At 43.0% G+C, this 19,165-nt stretch overlaps 1 protein-coding gene across 4 annotated transcripts in view; it reads right to left on the reverse strand.

Moving 5' to 3' along the window:
- The window catches only part of LOC146801864 (uncharacterized), a 122,809-nt gene extending 105,217 nt beyond the window's left edge, over positions 1-17,592 (reverse strand). Inside the window, exon 1 of one of the 4 annotated variants that reach the window (XR_014967659.1) lies at positions 17,361-17,557. Coding sequence is in view for 1 of the 4 variants with exons in the window: in XM_085621387.1 (XP_085477513.1) it covers positions 17,361-17,544 (184 nt within the window). In the remaining 3 variants the exon portion in view is untranslated. Of the gene's footprint in view, positions 1-17,234 lie in introns of all 4 variants that reach the window. The other 3 variants (XR_014967660.1, XM_085621387.1, XM_085621388.1) reach the window with 3 other exon arrangements.
- Between the last annotated feature and the right edge of the window lie 1,573 nt (positions 17,593-19,165).

Consider the following 19,165-nt stretch of genomic DNA (forward strand, 5'->3'; position numbering starts at 1 on the left):
AAATGAAAAATAGGTGCAAGGGCATTAGGGAGTGAAGGAGTTAGTGGGGAGCATATATATGGGGAGCTCCCAGGGGCAGGGCACAGGAATGAAAAGAGTAACCAATGTGCGGGAGACCACCCTCCTATGAAGGCTGAAAAGCAACAAACAATAAAAGGAAGAATCATTTCCTTCGAATCAGCAGTAAAAGGCTACAGACCACCCAATCAGAACACTGAGACCAAAATGATCCTGGGCAGAGAGGGAAGACAATGAATCAAGATTAGTCAACTTAGATAAACAACAACACGATCAAACTATGAGAAAGGGGTTGACTGAGAGCCCACTCTGCGTCTATGTTACATACTGGTAATAAGAGACCTGCAAAGAGATGGCCGATGCAGTCCGTACCCGAGACCTAAATTTGGGTCTTTTTATTAAGTCAACTATTAAACTTCCAGACCAATTCTACAAAAGTAGTGTTTACTGCCTCTTGCACGTTCTAAGCAAACTACTTTGAGTGAGAAAGGGTATATTTTTCTCCAAACATGGGGACCATAATAAGCACTGCATTGAAATGTGATAACCAATTTGGATCTCAGGTCAATTGGCCCTGTAGTTTGGTTGTAGAAATATCTTCATTCAATAGCCCACAACCGTAATAATAAGCAACTTTTCTATGCCATAAGGTGATATTTAAGGTATATAATATGCCCATATAAAACCATCTGTCATTAAGCAATCTGACATCAAAGCAGACAGAAAAGAAGTGTGCACGAATGATTACCTAATTGAACTGTTGAATTCTGTCAGAGAAAGAAAGCACGGATGAAATGCAACAGAACTTGCGCAGCTAATACAGCACACCTACCGAAGGCATTAACCTACTGCTCTATGGAGAGCTCACAGAAGCAAATCACACAGATTGTTTGCCTGGCTGGTAGATGCAGAGTGGCAAAGAAAAAAAATGATTGTGGTGTTAAGAGGCAATGACAAGCTAACATCACCATCCTCCTAGCACTTAGCTGTAGCTCAGTATTAGAGCTAAGTAGTAAATTGTCGACCAAATGCTGGTCTAGTGAAGACGTACTTTAATCATCTGGGCTAAGCTTCAAAAGTAACTATTAATAGTACAAGCAGATAAGAAAATGCATGACAACAAGATTACCAATGAGAACATTCAGGATTGTTAAAGCACACTCAGGCCACACATCTGGGTGGCTTCACACTCATTGCCTATTTGATATCACTCAGAACCCCTTGGTGAAAAACAACCCCGTAATTCACGGTTACCCATCTTAAATTCTATATGTAACACATTTAGGAATCAAAATTCCAATGGGCCATAGAAACCCTTTTGATGGTTTCATAATTTGGACCCACTATAGAGCAGACAAAATCTGATTCTGGAACATGAAAACGCTGAATCTTGGTTACTGGGGCATACAAAATGTGATTGTAATGATAGTGCTGCCCAATTTCTTTGGATTCAAAGAAAATGCCAGAGATGTACCCAATGAAATGGTTTTAACCAGTTTGATAAATGTTTGGCCTTTTTTACTAACGGGGCATGGGTTTTCTTTCAAAAGGCTAAAAAAGTGTTGCTCTAGAGGAATTTGATACCATGATATCTATTGCACATTTGTCTTACAGCAAACCTAAAATCTATTAGTTTATCGGAGGCTGGGACACCTAAACTAGTTTTGTGTTAAATGTCTAGAGGTGATAAGCAGAAATGTAGGACCGTGAAACCATTAAGAAAATGTTTCTGTAATTCAGCAAAGAAAGAAACTTGATCTGTATTTGAATACACAACAATGAATATTTTAAAGATAAAAAAACTTGAAAAAAAGACTAAAGAAGGAATCGCAGTGCTACGGAAGGTTTCGTCAGAGGGCAAAATACACCCTTTCAATTAAATATGAAAAATCCAAATTCTCAATGAATTTGAACGTGGAAACTGTCCTTTCAATGGAATGTCTCCAGGAAACTTAGTCCTACATAAACAGCTGAATCCTTTATTCTCTTAAATATTGTCTGCATCAGCAACAGATCCTCTGCGGCATATAGCCTGTGACAACTGCAACCACATGGCCAAGAACAGAATTAAGTTTACACACCTCAGTTTGACTAGTTAGCGATGATTGGAAAGAACTACATTTTGAGGAACAGCTACAAAAATGTTCATAAATTAACAGACATGGCCCAGATATTAATCTGAGATTGACACGACAAAGAATACTGTGTCTGTCCCATTTGTCTCGGAAACAAGAGCACGAGTTACACCGTTATGATGAGTCCTGCTGTTCCAAATATAACCCTTCAAAAATGCAACCTGGCATGATTATCTGAAATGAGTCATCTGAAAAATTAACTTAACTGGACAGCTTTCTCCCTAAGAAAAATATTTATATTCAATGATCTGACCTCGTAGGGTTTTAAATCTTCTGGTAAACGATCGAGGATACATAATTTGTTTTTAAGATTGATTTCTCTTTTTTTATATAGCGGAAATCCTGACAAAGGCAAACAGAGCATTAAACTGCATATATTATCATCTTCCGGCGTGGTGCTGTTCTTCAGCTGAGCATCTCAATGTATGTAATGTCTGATTTAGTATTTAAAAGGCAATAAAAAAAGTGTAAAAACAGCATATATAATTACAATAAAGACAGAACAGAAAAAATTAGAGCAGTGGTGGTACAATGTACTAAAAAAAGGCATCTTGATGAATTGGAAGAACAAGTAAGTGCGTTGTTTACGAAAAGAAATCATATTTCAAAAGAAAAGAAAAAAAATACTCAAATGCCATGCTGTATGTATAGTTTTCTGGGCTTTTTAAATACTGACGAACTAAAAAGGGATACTATTAGAAGAGAGTATAGTTAAGATCCTTTCGCAGCTTCCCTATTGTATTTATTGTGTTCCCGCAAATTCTAAAGTGAATGGTATTTTTATAGGTGCAGTGTCGGAAGTTTAGAGCATTTTTAAAGGCATAGTTTGTATTACTTTTTTAAATGAGAAAAACTGTTTTTTTCTATCCTGCTTGTGTTGCATGTGATTGTATATACTTGGGAAATAAAAATGCTTTAAAAAAATCTAGCGAACTTTCTGTTTATTTTGCTCGTATATAGCAAACTCTGAATCTAAGTTTCTTCTAAGCGCAAAGTGCATTTAATATGTACTTCCATCAACCACAGGCAACGTTGTCTCCTATTTTCTGACCAGAACATAGTCCACCCTTCTTAACCTTATACTAGCCCCTTTAGTGGGGTGATCATGTTTCGATTTTCCTCAGTTAGATGCACGCTTCACACGTACCGATGCCATACAATGCATGAAACACGAAGCTATACACAACCCAATCATGTGACACCTGCTCAGGAAAAGAGGAGGAAGCAGGATGAAAGGATCCCATCTCCTGAAAAGAAACTAACCACAAGTCTGGGTATCGGGAGTCACAACGGTGTACCAGTTCTCACAGTCGTGGGAGACGTGCCCTAAAGGTCAGAGTTGCTAATTTTGTAACTTAGGAAGCAGGTTTGAACCCCGGAGTCAGCTCCACCGCCTGCGATTCTGGGCAAAAAACGTTATCTTCATGTACCGCAAAAGAAAACATATAACCTCCTGCAAGGTATGCTGGTGCTTATGTAACACGTTCTAAAGCCTCTAGGCCTGGTCTGGCCATATTAAACTGCAAACTAAAGTGTGTCGCCGGGTAGAGAAAGAAATGGCAAAGCAACGCAAGCCTGGACGGTGACAAGTTTCTGCTAAGAGCAGAGTCTACAGTCTGCCGACACTTGTCGCTCTCCAGTTCAGGGCAATGCCTAATAGAAAAGAGGCCATAAAATGTATGGGGATACGTTATCAGAAGCCCTCGCACTGCAGTACAGAGAGGTATCTAATGTTATCTACTTTGGTAACCCAACTGCCTGTTAACTCATCTTGCAAACTAACATAGCACGCTGTAGTGGTGGGATGGAAAACGGTCGAATTGAGAATCTCAGGAAGCAAAACGAGATAATGTTTGTAAAATGCAACACGTGTTTCCCCTTTTGTAGAGCCTGACAGGCGCCCGCCATAAAGACGGCTTTCTCGATGACGGGAAGATGCAGCGTCAATGACCTCATGAAAGGATGGCGACAGGTGACACACCCACACCGAAGAGGCTGTCGGCCTTGCGTCAGTCTGATAAGAGGGTCTGCAGCGACCTTTGAATGTATATAGGACCTTCACTGCAGCTCCCCTTTGTCCTGCAGTTGCATATACACATCTTTCTGGTAGCTCGCAGGATAAAGTGTCAACTCCAACTGGAAAATGCTCATGCCAAATTACATTCCAGGATAGAAGGCGTGATTCTAGAATTCATGCCTGTGAGACTGTGTGACAATAGATGCTGAGAGATGCCTGTGTTTCAATAGGTTCCAAGGAGGCTGTCTAGAAAAAAAAATCAACATTTCTAATTTGTAGACAGAAATGGGGCTATTAATTTGATAATGGGACAGTACCTCGATAAACTCACTCTTGCGCGGTCAAACCACACTTCTGAGAGAATCCCTGCGAATCTAAATCCCTGAGAATCCCTGGTAGCTGTATCACAAGTAGCAGGCAATGCCCAGAGAAGTACGTACTAATTTCAAGCAGTACCAGCAATTTTAAATCAGAGAACACAACATAATAAAATCCCCAAACCAAAAGAAAAAACAAATTTTTAATGCGCAAAAGGAGACGAAGTTTTCCAAAATAGATTAAAGGAACCAGAGTCATGATTTTGGTACGTTTTAAGGCAAAAAGGACATTAAAAAAAGTCAAGCACTAAAGAAAAACAGCAGCTTACAGGGAACCAGAGCTAGGCATAATTTCAGTTCACCAGTGATGAAGCAGAGGTCAGATAGCTAATCCCTGCTCTGAGGTCAGCAGTTAACACACATTGGCCTTTCCAGGGCACAGAGGCAAGCCACTGTCTTCTGAGCCACAGTAAATAACTCTCCCCATCAAGGATATGAATTCCAGCTCCAAGGGTGTGATAAAAGGTAGAACTGATTTTAAGTCAGTTCTGACTCAAGCAATCTAAAGTTATTTTCTGCTTAAATTATCAAAAATCTGAATTCACCATCAAATGAGTTTTTAAAAACTAAACAGGAAATAACTTTGAGGCATCTGTCTAGCTCTTGCCTAAGTGGAGGAGGGAAATGGCTTTTCCGTTTTATTTCACTGGGAGGGCACACTAACTCCAATAAGTAGTGTGCCTATTTTTCTATACTAGCACCCTGCTCTGTAGGCTTATAAGGCTCACTTTAAGGGTGACTTAGGGGTATATACAAATATGCTTTTCTTATATGGCAAACACATTTTCCCTGACATCTTTTCCTGCAGTGTATTTAAACTGCAGCCTAGCCACATCAGACTAGTGTTCCTGCAATAAATATATTTTTGTCATAGGTGGGTGGTGTAAATACACATTGCAGCCCACATATGGCATTTTACTCTCTATGCTGTAAGTGCACTAAATACACCATTTACAACTGATTTATAGGGATGGTGAACAGGCCAAATATGGATTTCCAATAACAGAATATGTTTTAGAGGGGAAGCTCGGGTACTTAACTGCAGTTTAGCAGTGGTAAGGCGCACTGAGGTCTAAAGCCAGCAAATCCAATCATGCAAACATTAATGGAGCATGACAAAATGGGGTCATTTCTTACACTTGTGAAATGCAATATTTGTCCAACAACTGTCACATTAGTTGTAGCCTGTGTTACTTCAAGACTGAGCAAATTACCTTGTCTGTAGAAACAACTGTTGGGCTGGTTGTATTTACTTCAATCTGAGTACAAAACAAAACTTCATACTAAATTACGCACATATGCTAGTAGGTGAGAAAAGCTTTATAACGGACGGACTATGACAAAAAGTATTGTTTTTTTAAAGTTACATTTTTCCACATACTCCTAAGTGTCTCCCAATTGTAATCGCATACAAACCAGTGGAAGAGTTGCCCAAGTATGTTCAAGCTGCAAGTTTCAGCTTTTACCAGCAAGGTGGTCAGTCAATCAAATGTAGGTTATAACCAGTTATGAAACTTAAACCATAAAGCCTTGCACAGTTAAAAACATCTAATACTTCTGCATTCAGCTAAAAACACTTCCATTGCTACCTGTCCATAACAAGTCCATTGATACCTAAACATAACAATCTACTATGAATTTGTCTTAGGTATTAAATTAATAAATCATCAAATATGTCTAGAATAAATCGTAAAAAATTGATTTCAGTCTCTGCATTAGAATAGCATGTTCTACACATGATGTGGTTCAATTGGTGCATTGGCCATGGATCATGAGCCTCCCAAACAGCAGTGCCAAATGTGCATAAAAAAAACAGAAAACAAACCATACAAGTTCGAGTTCTACCATAAGTAAAAACGTTCTGCATGTTTAGAACTGCTCTAGTCTGTATCTCTGCGTGTTTCTACAAGGGTCAGCAAGTAAGGCTCGTCAGTCAATATCACAATCCAACCGTGCCTAACAAGAAAGTGCAGCGGCCCATGAATCTATGGACTGGCTGTCAAACCCTTCCTTCTTAAAGTTCACGAGGGTGAGCATTTGGAGTTTTCACACCTTTTAAGTTACAATTAGAAATGCTGTCTGTACAACCCAAAAACTCTCCATTATTGAGGGAATGCTGAGCAATTCGCACTCCAGTGTCATAACATCGCAAATAACCAATGCGCCCTAAGAGACAGCTCTGGTAAATAAGCATTGACAAAGCCAAATCGGTAGTCCTTGCATTTTCAGTCTTGACACATTGAAGAAAAGCCTGCTGCAGCAACAACAAAGATTGCTCTCTGTATACAATGCATCTACGAGATACAGATGGACATAATTTAGCAAACTTTCAGATGAAAAATAGTCCTTCATACATTGCAATGCAAACACTTCATAAGAGGCAGAGTGTTAACACCAAAGAGCAAATAGCATGAGGTAAAAGGGTAATTCATCTCTGGGCGGAGCCAAAGCTCACTCTATGTACAAACTGATAACAGGAATGGAGACAGCTGCCCTGCCAAGCCAGACCAGAAAAGCCGACACCTTGGTTAACTGTTCAGGGAACTTACAAGACAACAGCACAGTCAGAACAGTAGGCGCAATGTCATGCTTGAATATTCAAAGATTCTTAAGCAAATATGGCATGAACCCCACTTTGTGCTGTAGCTACAGAGGAGGAGATTTACTAACCTCCTGTATTGCCCCATTCACTTTGCCTTTTTCACACCCACATTAACCATCGTTCTTCACCGCCATGAGAGTGCAATCATAATGCATTTCCATGCCAATGTTTTTCCAGTGCAGATTTGCTTTCAAGCAGAGTTTCCAGGGCTTGGTAAGAGCAAGGTGAAGATTTAAAGCATACCTTTTATGCTCAGTTTTTGTGTTTAACAGAGAGCAGTCTGTCATGTGGTGGCAAGCAACACCCTTGTCACAGTTCGATTAGTATTTTACTTTAGTGTCAATGTTGAGCACTTATTGCAGTCTGAACATCAATGTCAGTTTATTGACGGGAGGGGTTATTTACTGTGTGTTTTTGCAGTTAGTTAGAAGTTTGATGCAGTGAGCATACCAGTAGTAGTGGTATGTATGTATGTATGTATGAATGAATCGTGTTGGGAGGATGGGTACTAAAGTTGTACCGTGAAGTGTACAACATCAGTTATGATTTCCACTTTATGTTGTTGCCATTTTTCAGGTGAATATTCAGGCGCATGTTGTGCTGCAGCTGCAAGGTGCAACAAGCCTTGGCGTACTTGTTCTCAGACTGAAAGATGATCTGACGTTAACTTGAAGCTGAACCCAAAAAGGGTTCGTGGTGAATTAGTATAGCGAGATATGAAATCAATTTGAGCTGTGGACATCTGAGTTTGTTATTCGGATTGAAAACGCATAGTGGAGGGATAGAAGAGGGAAGGGTTTGCATTTATATAGCACTTGCTAGCCCTGATGAGGTGTCGAAGCGCTTTTCAGCAGGTAGCAGACTACTCCGAAATCCAAATAGGATCAGTGAGGAATTAGTATAGGGAAATATGAAATTAATTTGAGCAGTGGACATGTTAATCTTTTAGTTGGATTGAAAAGGATAGTGGAGGGATAGAAGAGAGGCCTCGCTCCATGCACACCTGCCACCATGTTGCTAGCCCTGTGCATGGTGAGGTGTGTTTATGTTGTTATTTAGCTGTTTGGAGAGGTGATGTGTGATCCGTTGTCTTCCTTCGCGTGAAGTGCGATTCATGCGGTGCCAGCTTTTTAAGTGAGAGAACTGGACCCAGGCCCATGGCACCAATCTTCAGTGGGGTGCATGGAGAGGTCTGCATTAAGGAAACGGAAACTGCAGAGTCCCTCTTACTTGGCGTAAGAGATTCAGTTTAAGGTGTTTTTAATCCTTTAAAAAAACACATCAAGCACCCTATCCACAACCCATCTGTCCCTTGTCTTCCCTTCTCATTCTCCTTAGTCAAGTGCTCAGAGCTGCAAAGAAGTTTGTGTTCAGAGCGCTAGTCACTCCTCTGATGTAATCAGCCAGGGACTGACCGGTGAACAGAGATGGGGCTCTTTACCGCATTTTAATTATCAGCAGGGGCACCCAATTGCTTTGCATTCAAGGCAGTATTCTAGCAAAGGCCAACTATGGATGAATGTACTTTATCTGTTTGTGGTTTTGATGCTGCTATAATACGGTTGATTAATGAATATGGTAATTTGTGTTTTGGCAAAAAAATGGTAATGTATTTTTCAACCAGGACAAATCCAAAACTTGCAAGTAACATTTCTAGAATTGGGTGTAGATAAGTTTTCAGGCGCTCATATAATAATAAAGTGTATACTGAACTGGATGTGAGGCCCGCGGTGCATTCAATACTGGGAAGATAACCCTACTCCTCTAATACCAATCAATGACTGGTGAATACAGTTTATAGATTTGAAGCACACGCCATTCAAATCAATTACGGTGTAGTACAAAAACAGTCAGAATATATAATACGCAGGTGGTTAGATCTCGTCTTCAGGTTTTGTATTTTACTTGATCTTCTTTTAGCCTTAGCCAACACGTGTTTCGTCGTTTTATGGGATGTATCCCCCACAACTTCATCAGGGCTATAATACAATTTACAGATTGGAGTTACAGTACATGCTCTTGCATCAATTTGGGTGCTTGAAGTATCCTCCAACTCAAAGTGCGTCTTGTTTATCATTTGTGACGTGATTTGAATGGTGTGTGCTTCAAACCTATAAAAAGTAAAAATTCTACATGGGAATTACCCTTAAGAAAAAGAGAAATAACTCAAACACCTGTGGATTGTCAAAACCTCCAGCCCAGGCAAGATGTAGCATATATTGGGATCACCTAAGAGTGCAGAGGCAGCAGAAAATGGGGTCTGGAGTTCCACAAACAGTCATGAAGTCAACATACCAGTTTAACAGGAGAGGTTCTTCCAGCCAAACCACGGACTAGTAACATGGCATGACTTTTGGCTCTCGGGAGCCTCTTGCCAACTTCTGAAAATATGTTAAATAAAGTTTTGGAAAAGAGCCCTAGCACTCCATCAACCAACCCTCTCAAGAGCCCTGTGGATCCAGAACATGGCTCTATGCCAACAGCAAGACAAGTGGTAGTGCACTATGCACTGAAGTGAAGCTCCTCCCACGAACATGTGCTGGTCTGAACTGCTCACATCAGAAGCTTTTCTTCCATACAGGAAATTGGTTCAGCTTGAATACAGTGTGTTTGGAAAACCCTGTTCACCCTCATGGGAGTTCATTGGCCTAAATCTTGGTTAAAACAGCAATTGGACATGGCATATCAGAATTTCATATAGAAGGCGAGAATCAAATTGACAAAATATTTGACTCGGTGTGAATCTGTAAAGCACCACAAGACCACAACTGCAAAGAAAGGAGACGGCATTCCTTTGCAAGAATTAACATAAAAATTCACTTAATAGCTTAAGGAAAGAAGACAGAACAGTACATCTAACACATGTGGGAGCAATGACCAAGAAATAAAACTATCATACTTGTTGCTGCCTTGCTAGATGTTGAGATCTTTAAGAGCAGTTTTTATTGAAAGAATTTTGAAGGCAACGCAAAACGAAATGGTTAACCAAGTATTCTTTCTACTGGCCAACCAGCAGATGAAAAACTAAATCTATGGCAATTATCACTAAGTAAGGAGAGATTATCAAATTAAGGACGAAAACGTGGCCCGATTGAGTGCTGTCCAATGAAGCACTTTAAGGACAAAGTAGTCCTGTTAGTACTGAGGCACTGATGTGAAGCACATAGGAAGAGTGGGATGCTCTATACACTGCACAGGGATAGTGTAAATCATGGTAAAGTGATTATCACAAAGGGGTAACAGTTCCTAAAGAAACGACAAGCTGGCCTATTATGGTCACTGTGAGAAAATAACTCACAGGATAGGTTGGACATAGAACGGTATGGAGATTGGGGAATTCCTCCTTTTTGAAAAAGCGCCCTCACATACCCATGAGGGCGTCATGCTTCATCATCGGGCGTTGCTCCTCGTTGGGGTGGCACTGCAGTCCACCACAGGCCCCGCAAGAGGGCTCTTTTTCTGAGTTCTTTTTAGGAGTAATGCCGCAGTTGTGACTGCGGCTGTGTGGGAAAGGGAAAGTGAGTGATTAAAATTGCCACACTGGTACCCTAAAGGACCTTTATTCAGGAGTCCGTGGGGTAAAGATAAATATAGTGACACCAAAGGACTCAAGAGAAATTATATCCGAGAGGTGAATAATTTCCTTCTGATCTGTTGTCAACTAGTGCAAAAGTGAGAGTGGTAAGTGAGTGCGTTAGGTCGACATGTTTCACGCATGTTACGGGTCCCTAATGGATCCCGTGGCGTTTCTTCAGGACAGTGAAAAAGTGTGAAAGAAAATTATCCCTATGGTACCTATATTCAGGCTCTTATGTAGGTGTCAGTGCACCTTAAAGAAAATCCTCTAGGAGTTCCTTGATCCAACCCCACCAATAGTAACGGCCGCCTCGGTGTTTGGAGCGTTATTGAAATATTCACCTCTCAGATATAATTTTCATGAGTCCTTCGGTGTCACTATTTTGATCTTTACCACACAGACTCCTGAATAAAGGTCCTTTACAGTACCAGTGTGTTAATTTAAATCACTCACTTTCCCTTTCCCACACACCCGCATTCACAACTGCGACATTACTCCTAAAAAGAACTCTATGGGGCCCGTGGGGGACTGCAGGGCCACCCCCACGAGGAGCAACACCCAATGATGAAGCATGGCACCCGCATGGGTGTGCGAGGGCACTCTTTCAAAAAGGAGGAATTCCCCAATCTCCATACCGTTCTATTTCCAACCTATCCTGTGAGTTATTTTCTCACAGCGACCATAATAGGCCAGCATGTTATTTCTTTAGGAACTGTTACCCATTTGTGATAATCACGTTACTCTTGGGAGCACAGTAACTGGACCGGTTTCTTTTGAAGCTCCCCGTCCCCTCTCTTAAGTGTTTTGCAATCATGGTAGGGTCCCTTCAAGGGAAAATGTAGTTCCTGCATGGGGGGAAATTAGGATCTGACAAGAGTGCTCTGGACAATTGATCAAGATAGGCCGTAACAATTCTGAAACTGTTACAGGAGATTTAACCAGAGTAAAAAAAAAAAAGAAAACTAGAACTAGGCTCTTACCCCTGCTCTTTGGGGCTGCGCATGCTCCCTACCTGATGTGTTTCTTTACAGGGAGGTGGCAAAGGACTGTCACTCTTGGATGTTTGAGATTCAAATCGAAGAGGGTACATCCACGGGCCAAAAGGCTGCTTGAATTGGGGCATATGAGGCATATAATGTATTTTCTATTGTTCTTTACTGCTTTGTTTCTCATTTAATTAATCCTTCCCGTTTCATACATTAGCAGATATTGCTTATATTTTGGTGTGCAAATGCCCAGAGGCTCATTGAAAGAAGGAGCCGGCGGGCGCACTGTGTTCTCTCTTTGGCTGGCCTATGTCTGAGGCCAAGGTCAATAAAATGAGCATCATTTGGGGGAGTAAATAGAATCTGTTAAACAGCGCCGAGAGGTGGACTTGGGCTTCACACACACACTTTTTATGATGACAATCCACTGTGTGTGTCCACAGCTCTGCCTCTGGCACTTTCCTAGCGGGATGGACGCTCGTGGCTGCTTTAAAGCAGGATGGGCTGTCATCAGTGCTTAATTTCTATTAAAAAATAATAATAACAACAACAACAACAACAACAACAACAACAACAACAACAACAACAACAACAACAACAATAATAATAATAATAATAATAAGTGCCAGGGCCCTTGTTAGGAGGCTACTACAGCTTTCTCCACACATTGCCCCTGCCTTGCTGCCAATGATAGTAACAGAATTACTAACCATCGCACTCCTACAAGTGTGACAATCGGACTGGTTCAGGCCGCCAAAGCTGTAAAAATGGTTTGGGTGGCAGGTAATAGTCATTTTTAATATATATTGAATGAATAATTAACTGTTGTTGTGGTCATCTCAAAATTAGCTAGCCAGCTTCATATTGTGGCAGACTATCACAATCGCTGGTGTTGACAAATTAAGCACTGGCTGTCATGATCCAGCCATGTCCCGATGACCCTGTTCTAGTCAAGGCCTCTTGCAGCGTGTGGGCACTTTGTATATTTTTGCCATGGTCTGGCTTTAGGTTACTGCATGCACAGAGGGACAACGCCCGGATATGCATACACACACACACACACACAACACGTACAAGCAACCTTGCACACAGACCCACAGATATATATACATGGATGGAGAGATGGCAACAGATAAAGACGCCCATGCACACAGACCAATGGTTGTATATAACACTGAACCCTAGGGGCACTGTGCACAGAGCACAGGGAGAATGAATACCTGTGCGCCATGCATGCCAAGCGCACAGGCTTCTAAGCATTCAAGGGAAAGAGGCTGAAGTGAAGCGGAGGATAAGAAGGGTCACTTTAGCTGAGGGCGCAGTGTGACATGGTCTGGAGGCAAATGTGTGCGTGCAGGTGGTTAGCACCAGAACTTAGTGAAGGGGACTGGCATGCCACTTCTAACCCAGAGCACGAGCAAGAAGAGAATACAATTCTGACAAATGGAGACAGCAAAGATGGAAAATAACAGGCAAGACCGAGATTAAGAAATGGAAGAATACCGTGGTGGAAGAAATAAGCATGATATGGAACCAAGATTGGGGGGGGGGGGTGAAGTAGACTTGGTATCGCACCTTTGTGATTCTTGGCAGAGCACCTTTGAGAGCAGTCCCACCTGGGAGGTCGCTAAAACTGTCACGGTGTACACTTGTCCTGCACATTGATTTCCTGCCAATTTATCATGGTGCCCACAGGGCTGTATGTATGCTTGTTGAAAACCAATAAAAATTGGTTTTAAAAAAAATAAAGAAATAAAAATGATATGGAACCAAGACTAGGCAGCTTTGATATTTTGCAGCCCCAGCAAGCTCCTAAGAAAAGCGTTGGGGCCCTGTACTCATCCTTCTTATAAATGAGGTACAGCTGGCAGTGTCTTAGGTTTGATCACTTTCCATCAAGTGTCTCAGAAACTCTTCACTTGGATGCGGCCTAATGGCTAGGGGTCGGCTTGGAAGCTGGGGCACAGGGTCAGAGTCTCGGCAGGGACGCTCAACATCCTGTGATTCTAGGCAAATCAATTCATCTCCCCATGCCTAACAAAATGAATGCGTCTGTAATGTAACTGATGCTCATTTATAGCGCTCTGATACCTTCCGGTCGAGTTTGCACAATATAAAACGTGTTTGAAAAAAAAATTTAATAGGAATTGATAGTTTGAGTAGGTTTCCTATTGTCCTCACCCAAGAGCTACTGCCTAACAGCTGACAACTATATTTATGATGCCAGTAACCATTATCACCATTATGGTTTAATAACTAAGTTTGATCACTTTCCATCAAGCGTCTCGGAAACTCTTCAGTTGGATGCGGGCTAAGGGGTTGGGGAGAGGATGTAGCGTAATGGCTACAGCGGTCGACCTCGAAGCTGGGGAACTGAGTTCGAGTCTCGGCAAGAGACGCTCAACATCCCGTTATTCTGGGCAAATCACGTAATCTCCTCTGCCTAACAAAATGAATGTGTACATCTGTAATGCAACTGGTGCTCATGTAAAGCGCTCTGATACTTTGGGGTCAGGTAAAATCCGAGAGGGAAAAACAAATAACCCATTGTGGTGTGCCACCGCGGGGCATTAACTCAGAGCCATACCAGGCAGCACACGCTCCCTAATAGCAGGTCAGTGACACCGCTGCAGGTAGGAGTAGGACCCCCATGCAGCCCACTGGGGTAGCAGAAAACGCTCCCCACGGCCTACTGAATCCTGCCTTGGTCTGCCCCGACTCCAGTGGTCGCTTTGTATGGGTGTCTCTCGTGGAGGCACCAGTTCACAATTTTTGGGGACCAGGACTTTCACATCATCAGATGTTGACCCAGATTGAGCGAGAGGAAGGCAGAAAACTCAGAATGGCAGGAAAAGGATGGACAAATTGACGAAGTGAGAAAGCAAGGGTGAGAAGTACCTGCAAGACGTACAAGAACAGAAAATCATGGAAGAAAGATTCATGAGCTGGTATCAAAAATATGGAGCCTTTGTTTTCAGCAACCCCGAGACTGGACAGTGGCCTCCTAATAAAAACTTTGGCCTCTGCTCATAAATTATTAGAAATTAAGCAATGCCAGGCTCTACGCCACCCGCCCCATTCCCTAACCTCCACGGGCCATCTCGTAGACAACACCCACCTGCTTATGTTATGTTAAAGGGTACTTGTAGAGCGCGCAGCTACCCAGGAAGAGTGTCTTGGCGCTAAGAGAGCCTCATGGCTAGGACTGTTCCTATCACTGAAAGAGGAAAAAGATTTAAAGTTGTTGCTGAAATAGCCAGGTTTTCAACTGCTACCTAAAGAGAGTAACTCAGGCACCTGTCTAAGTGACACCGGCAGAAGATTCCAAACACGGGCAGCCTGATCTTGGAAGGAGCGGCCGCCATCCGAACACGGTAAAATTTGGGAACGGCCACCTGCTGTCGAGAAGAGGACCTCAGGGTTCAGCCAGTGTCATAGTGTAGAACCCTTATCCCCAAAATCATGGGAAAACCAGCAGAAAGGACCTAGTATTCTTGGGTCCAACTGGTTATTCCCCATCCTGGTAATAAAATGTGTAATTGCCAGATTCTGCTGAAGGGACACTGTCTGGAATCGGAGATTATGGCCCCAGTAAGCACCTAAATCCAACAATCTCCTAATGAAGGCCTAGGGGCTCTAAAATTCGTTTCAAAATAGATTTTAAAAGGGGCCTGCTGTATGGGTAGGAGGAACTCGTGAAGTAGTATCTAGTCATAAGGAAATACACACAATAGAAAGAAGCAGAATTACAAAACGTTTTACAAGAGTTAAGTGACACCATGGCCTGCAGTGTTAAAAAACAAAAGTCTTACAAATGCATAAAATATGCATAATTAAAAAAACATGCTCTGGTGGCTTAAGAGCACTACTCGTGCATACAGTTATGTTCTTAGATTCTATCTAACATCCCAGAAACTAGGTAATGAAACTGCAACACAAATGCGTGGAACACTCACACAGTTATATTCTAGAAGGCATTTCCCGTACTTCTCTTTACAGCTAATGTACCCCGACTAACCAGGCCACGCGTCTGGGGACAGGTTAAAAAAAAAGACCAATTTCCACGGACTTTGGGTAAAAAGAAAACCATTTCCTGTAAAACATTTATATGGAAGTTAAACAAAAGTTAAAGTGAACAAACATAAATGAAATGTTAGCATTGGCCCTTTATACACCGAGTAATGACGTGCATGAAGGATTAGCGAGACAGGTCCCAGCATAGACAGTACAAGAACAGCAAGTACTTAAACACGGCACAAGCAGTAACTCAGCAGGCGTAGGTCTGAAATGCTGTAATGTTGTTGGTGGACCAGATTTGGGTGTAAATTACACACACAGCTGCTTCTTTGCACGCCTAATCCCCCAATGTTTTCATAAAAGTACAGCACGTGAGCCCTGTTGCGCCTTTTAGTCGTGTGCAGCGTTATCTAGAACCGTTCCGTGTTTCCTGTTTGTATCGTTATTCGTGTCGTGATCGTGTCGTTATCTGCATCAACGATCATACAACATTCTGCAAGGGCGAATTCCTCCTTCGTTAGCAAAACTTTGGGGCGAGAGTCGAGAGGGTGGGGGAAGGAGGGATTACGAGAGCGGCGAATTTTTCACCAAAATATAACGGCTAGTGGGATCGGCATTAGTGAAATGTTGTCAAACTACTGCGCTAAACCCATTGTTCTCTTAGTAATGGGAGGTGGACACACGTAATGATGAGTGGACACAATAGGTTTAATTTATATTGCGAGAATCTACAATGAAGTGATCTGAATTAAAAACCAAATGTAATAGTACTTTTCCTGCCCCACCCGCCCTCCCCTGGGATATGTTTTAAATGTTGACAGTGGGTGAGATGGGGGACAGATGGGCCCTCAGGGAGGGTCGCTGAAGGGCTGTGCACAGTGGAGCCCCGAGGAGCTTCGACGGGACCATGAGTGCAGCTGTGCACCGTAGAAGAGGGGAGCACGGAAGAATCACGTGTGCAGCGGGAGGGGTGCGCGCTGCAGCCCGGGACGGGAGTCTCCAGAGGATCTTCGATGGGGCTATGAGTGCCGCTGAGCGCTGGCCCGTGCAGCTGTGCACTGCAGTCTGGGCATCCAGAGGTGCTTTAGTTGGACAGTGTGCACCTTGAGGGGTGGGCTGTGTGCACCTTGAGTGGTGGGCTGTGTGCACCTTGAGTGGTGGGCTGCGTGCACCTTGAGGGGTGGGCTGCGTGCACCTTGAGGGGTGGGCTGCGTACACGCTGCAGCTCGGGAGTGACAAGAGGAGCCCGGCGAGCGATGTGCGCAGCTGGAGGAGTGAGTGCCCTGGTGAACACTGGCTGTCACCCTGAGTGTACGGAGGAGTTTCTGGGGGTGGGAGGCCCGGGCACAGTAAACAGCGGAGCCTGCTCAAGTTTCTCCAACAGCTCAACAGAAAGTAGCATAAAGTTTCCTCGGGAGCCGCCCATCGCACTAGTGCACGCTTCCGCCAAAGGAAGTGCCCCGCACTCCCCGTCATGCCACAAAGGAAGGCTGGCTGTCCCGTACCAAGAATGCGTGCAGCCCTCCACGCCCTCAGACCCCGCTCTGTTGCCCCAAAACAGGGAAGCGAGTGTCAGCGGCAGCAGCGTGCCCCGCACCGGCCCTTCCGCACGCGTTGCCCCGCTCCCTCACCTCGGCTTCTCCCGGCTGTTGTGCAGCTGCCCGCAGCCTGGCGCTGTCCTGTGCCCGCAGGCGGCGGCTGGCGATCGGACGGCCCTCTTCCTGCTCCCTGCCTCAGGTCAGGGGACGTGGCAACTCCCCCTCGGGCAGGGAGCGGCCTCTCCGGAGCTGGGAGGCGGGCCTCGCTGCAGTGCATGCAGTCCGTGAGCAGGCTGCAGGAGGCGTGCGGCAGCGCCCCCCGGCGGAGCCCTGCCTGCTCTCCCGAAAAAATCTATAAATAAGTCAACAAACACGTGTGCAGCTGAAATACACACATCCTGTCTGCCCTGTACCTTCCTCTGCCAAATACTTGTTTCAGTTAATGTACATGCCTCTCAATATTTCGAGTTTCTCCAAAGAGAGAGAATTCAGTGGGTTTGGTCGGCGAGTCAATTTTATATTTTTTATTTTTGCATGTTTAAATCCAAATCCAACAATCATTTGCAATGCAATAGGTCTCGCATTTACGCGAGTTTGAGCTATTGGCATTGTAATTGACAATGCCTTTTTTAATGTTTTGGTTTTTAAAACATTAATAAAACGCATTAGACTTTACAATGTCAATAGTTTAAACACGCGTAAATGCGAGACCTATTGCATTGCAAATGCTTGTTTAACTGTGTTTTTTCTTCCTTCAGCTCAGAAGTAGGTACAATTATTGTGCTAGTGATAGAGATCAGGGTGTGTACAATATTCCCACTACCACGGATAGAGTAATCTCACAGTTACACGCACATGCATACATCATACGCTAGGGCCCATTTCACTAACATACGCTCAAATACTCTACCAGCAATAAACCTGTGGAAAGAAAACACTCCTAAACACCCTGCATCTATATCGAGGTCGATAAGACCTGGTTTTTGTGACTGTCCCTAAGCATAGTCTATACAATATATACAACAATAATCAATAACGCAAACCCAATAATTGACAAAAAGAATATCCAACACCATGTTTAAAATTATATTGCTTTATCTAAAATTAGTCAAAGAAAATCAATCAGAGCAAATCATTTCTCATAGTTACCTATTCTAGCTAAATGTCAGAACGGGTCAGGACAAGTCTCTCAGTAAATGTCTCTCAAGACGACGAAGTCCCTTCAGCATCAATCCTCAGCAACGCAGGTTCAATACGCGGCAAAGGCAAAATGGCAAGTGGCAAAAGACCCTCTCTAGGCTAACATCTTATAATATTCTAAACAATAGAAAGATACATTGGAACATAGGAAAAATCATAATGTCCGCCGGACTTGCTGAGCAGAGCGAGAAGGAAAGGATGTAACATTGCTACATTTGTGAATCTCCGCTCAGGAAAAATACACATAGCGAAAACTACGGAACAGGAACCAAGAAAATAAAACATGTATCACTATTATCCTGCTTCTCCTCGGCCATCGAGCCACAGTTCAGAGTTTCCCTCTAAGGCTCCTTTGTTTTCCAAGGCTGCCAAGGACACTTTCACTTCTCTTGGAGAACTCCCAAAAACTGCTGCTGTCCTCATGGAAAGTTTTTCGACAAGGACCATGGTCAGTTAGCTTCAGGACCACTTCCAGCAGGGGTCTCCCTCGTCTCAGTTTTCAAATTATAATCACAGCCAGGCTCACTATTCAGCCTTCTTTCTTTAGCCAACATAGGCCTTAATAGACCATCTTAATAAAAAGAGACAAAAACAACGTTACTACAGCATAGTGATTAAACAGTGTTAACCCCACTAATACCCTTATGTGTATGCATTTATCTAGCATTTGCAACATGGAAAAGCATTAATTCAAAAGC

This window comes from Triturus cristatus, chromosome 8, assembly GCF_964204655.1.
Source record: "Triturus cristatus chromosome 8, aTriCri1.1, whole genome shotgun sequence".
Lineage (NCBI taxonomy): Eukaryota > Metazoa > Chordata > Amphibia > Caudata > Salamandridae > Triturus > Triturus cristatus.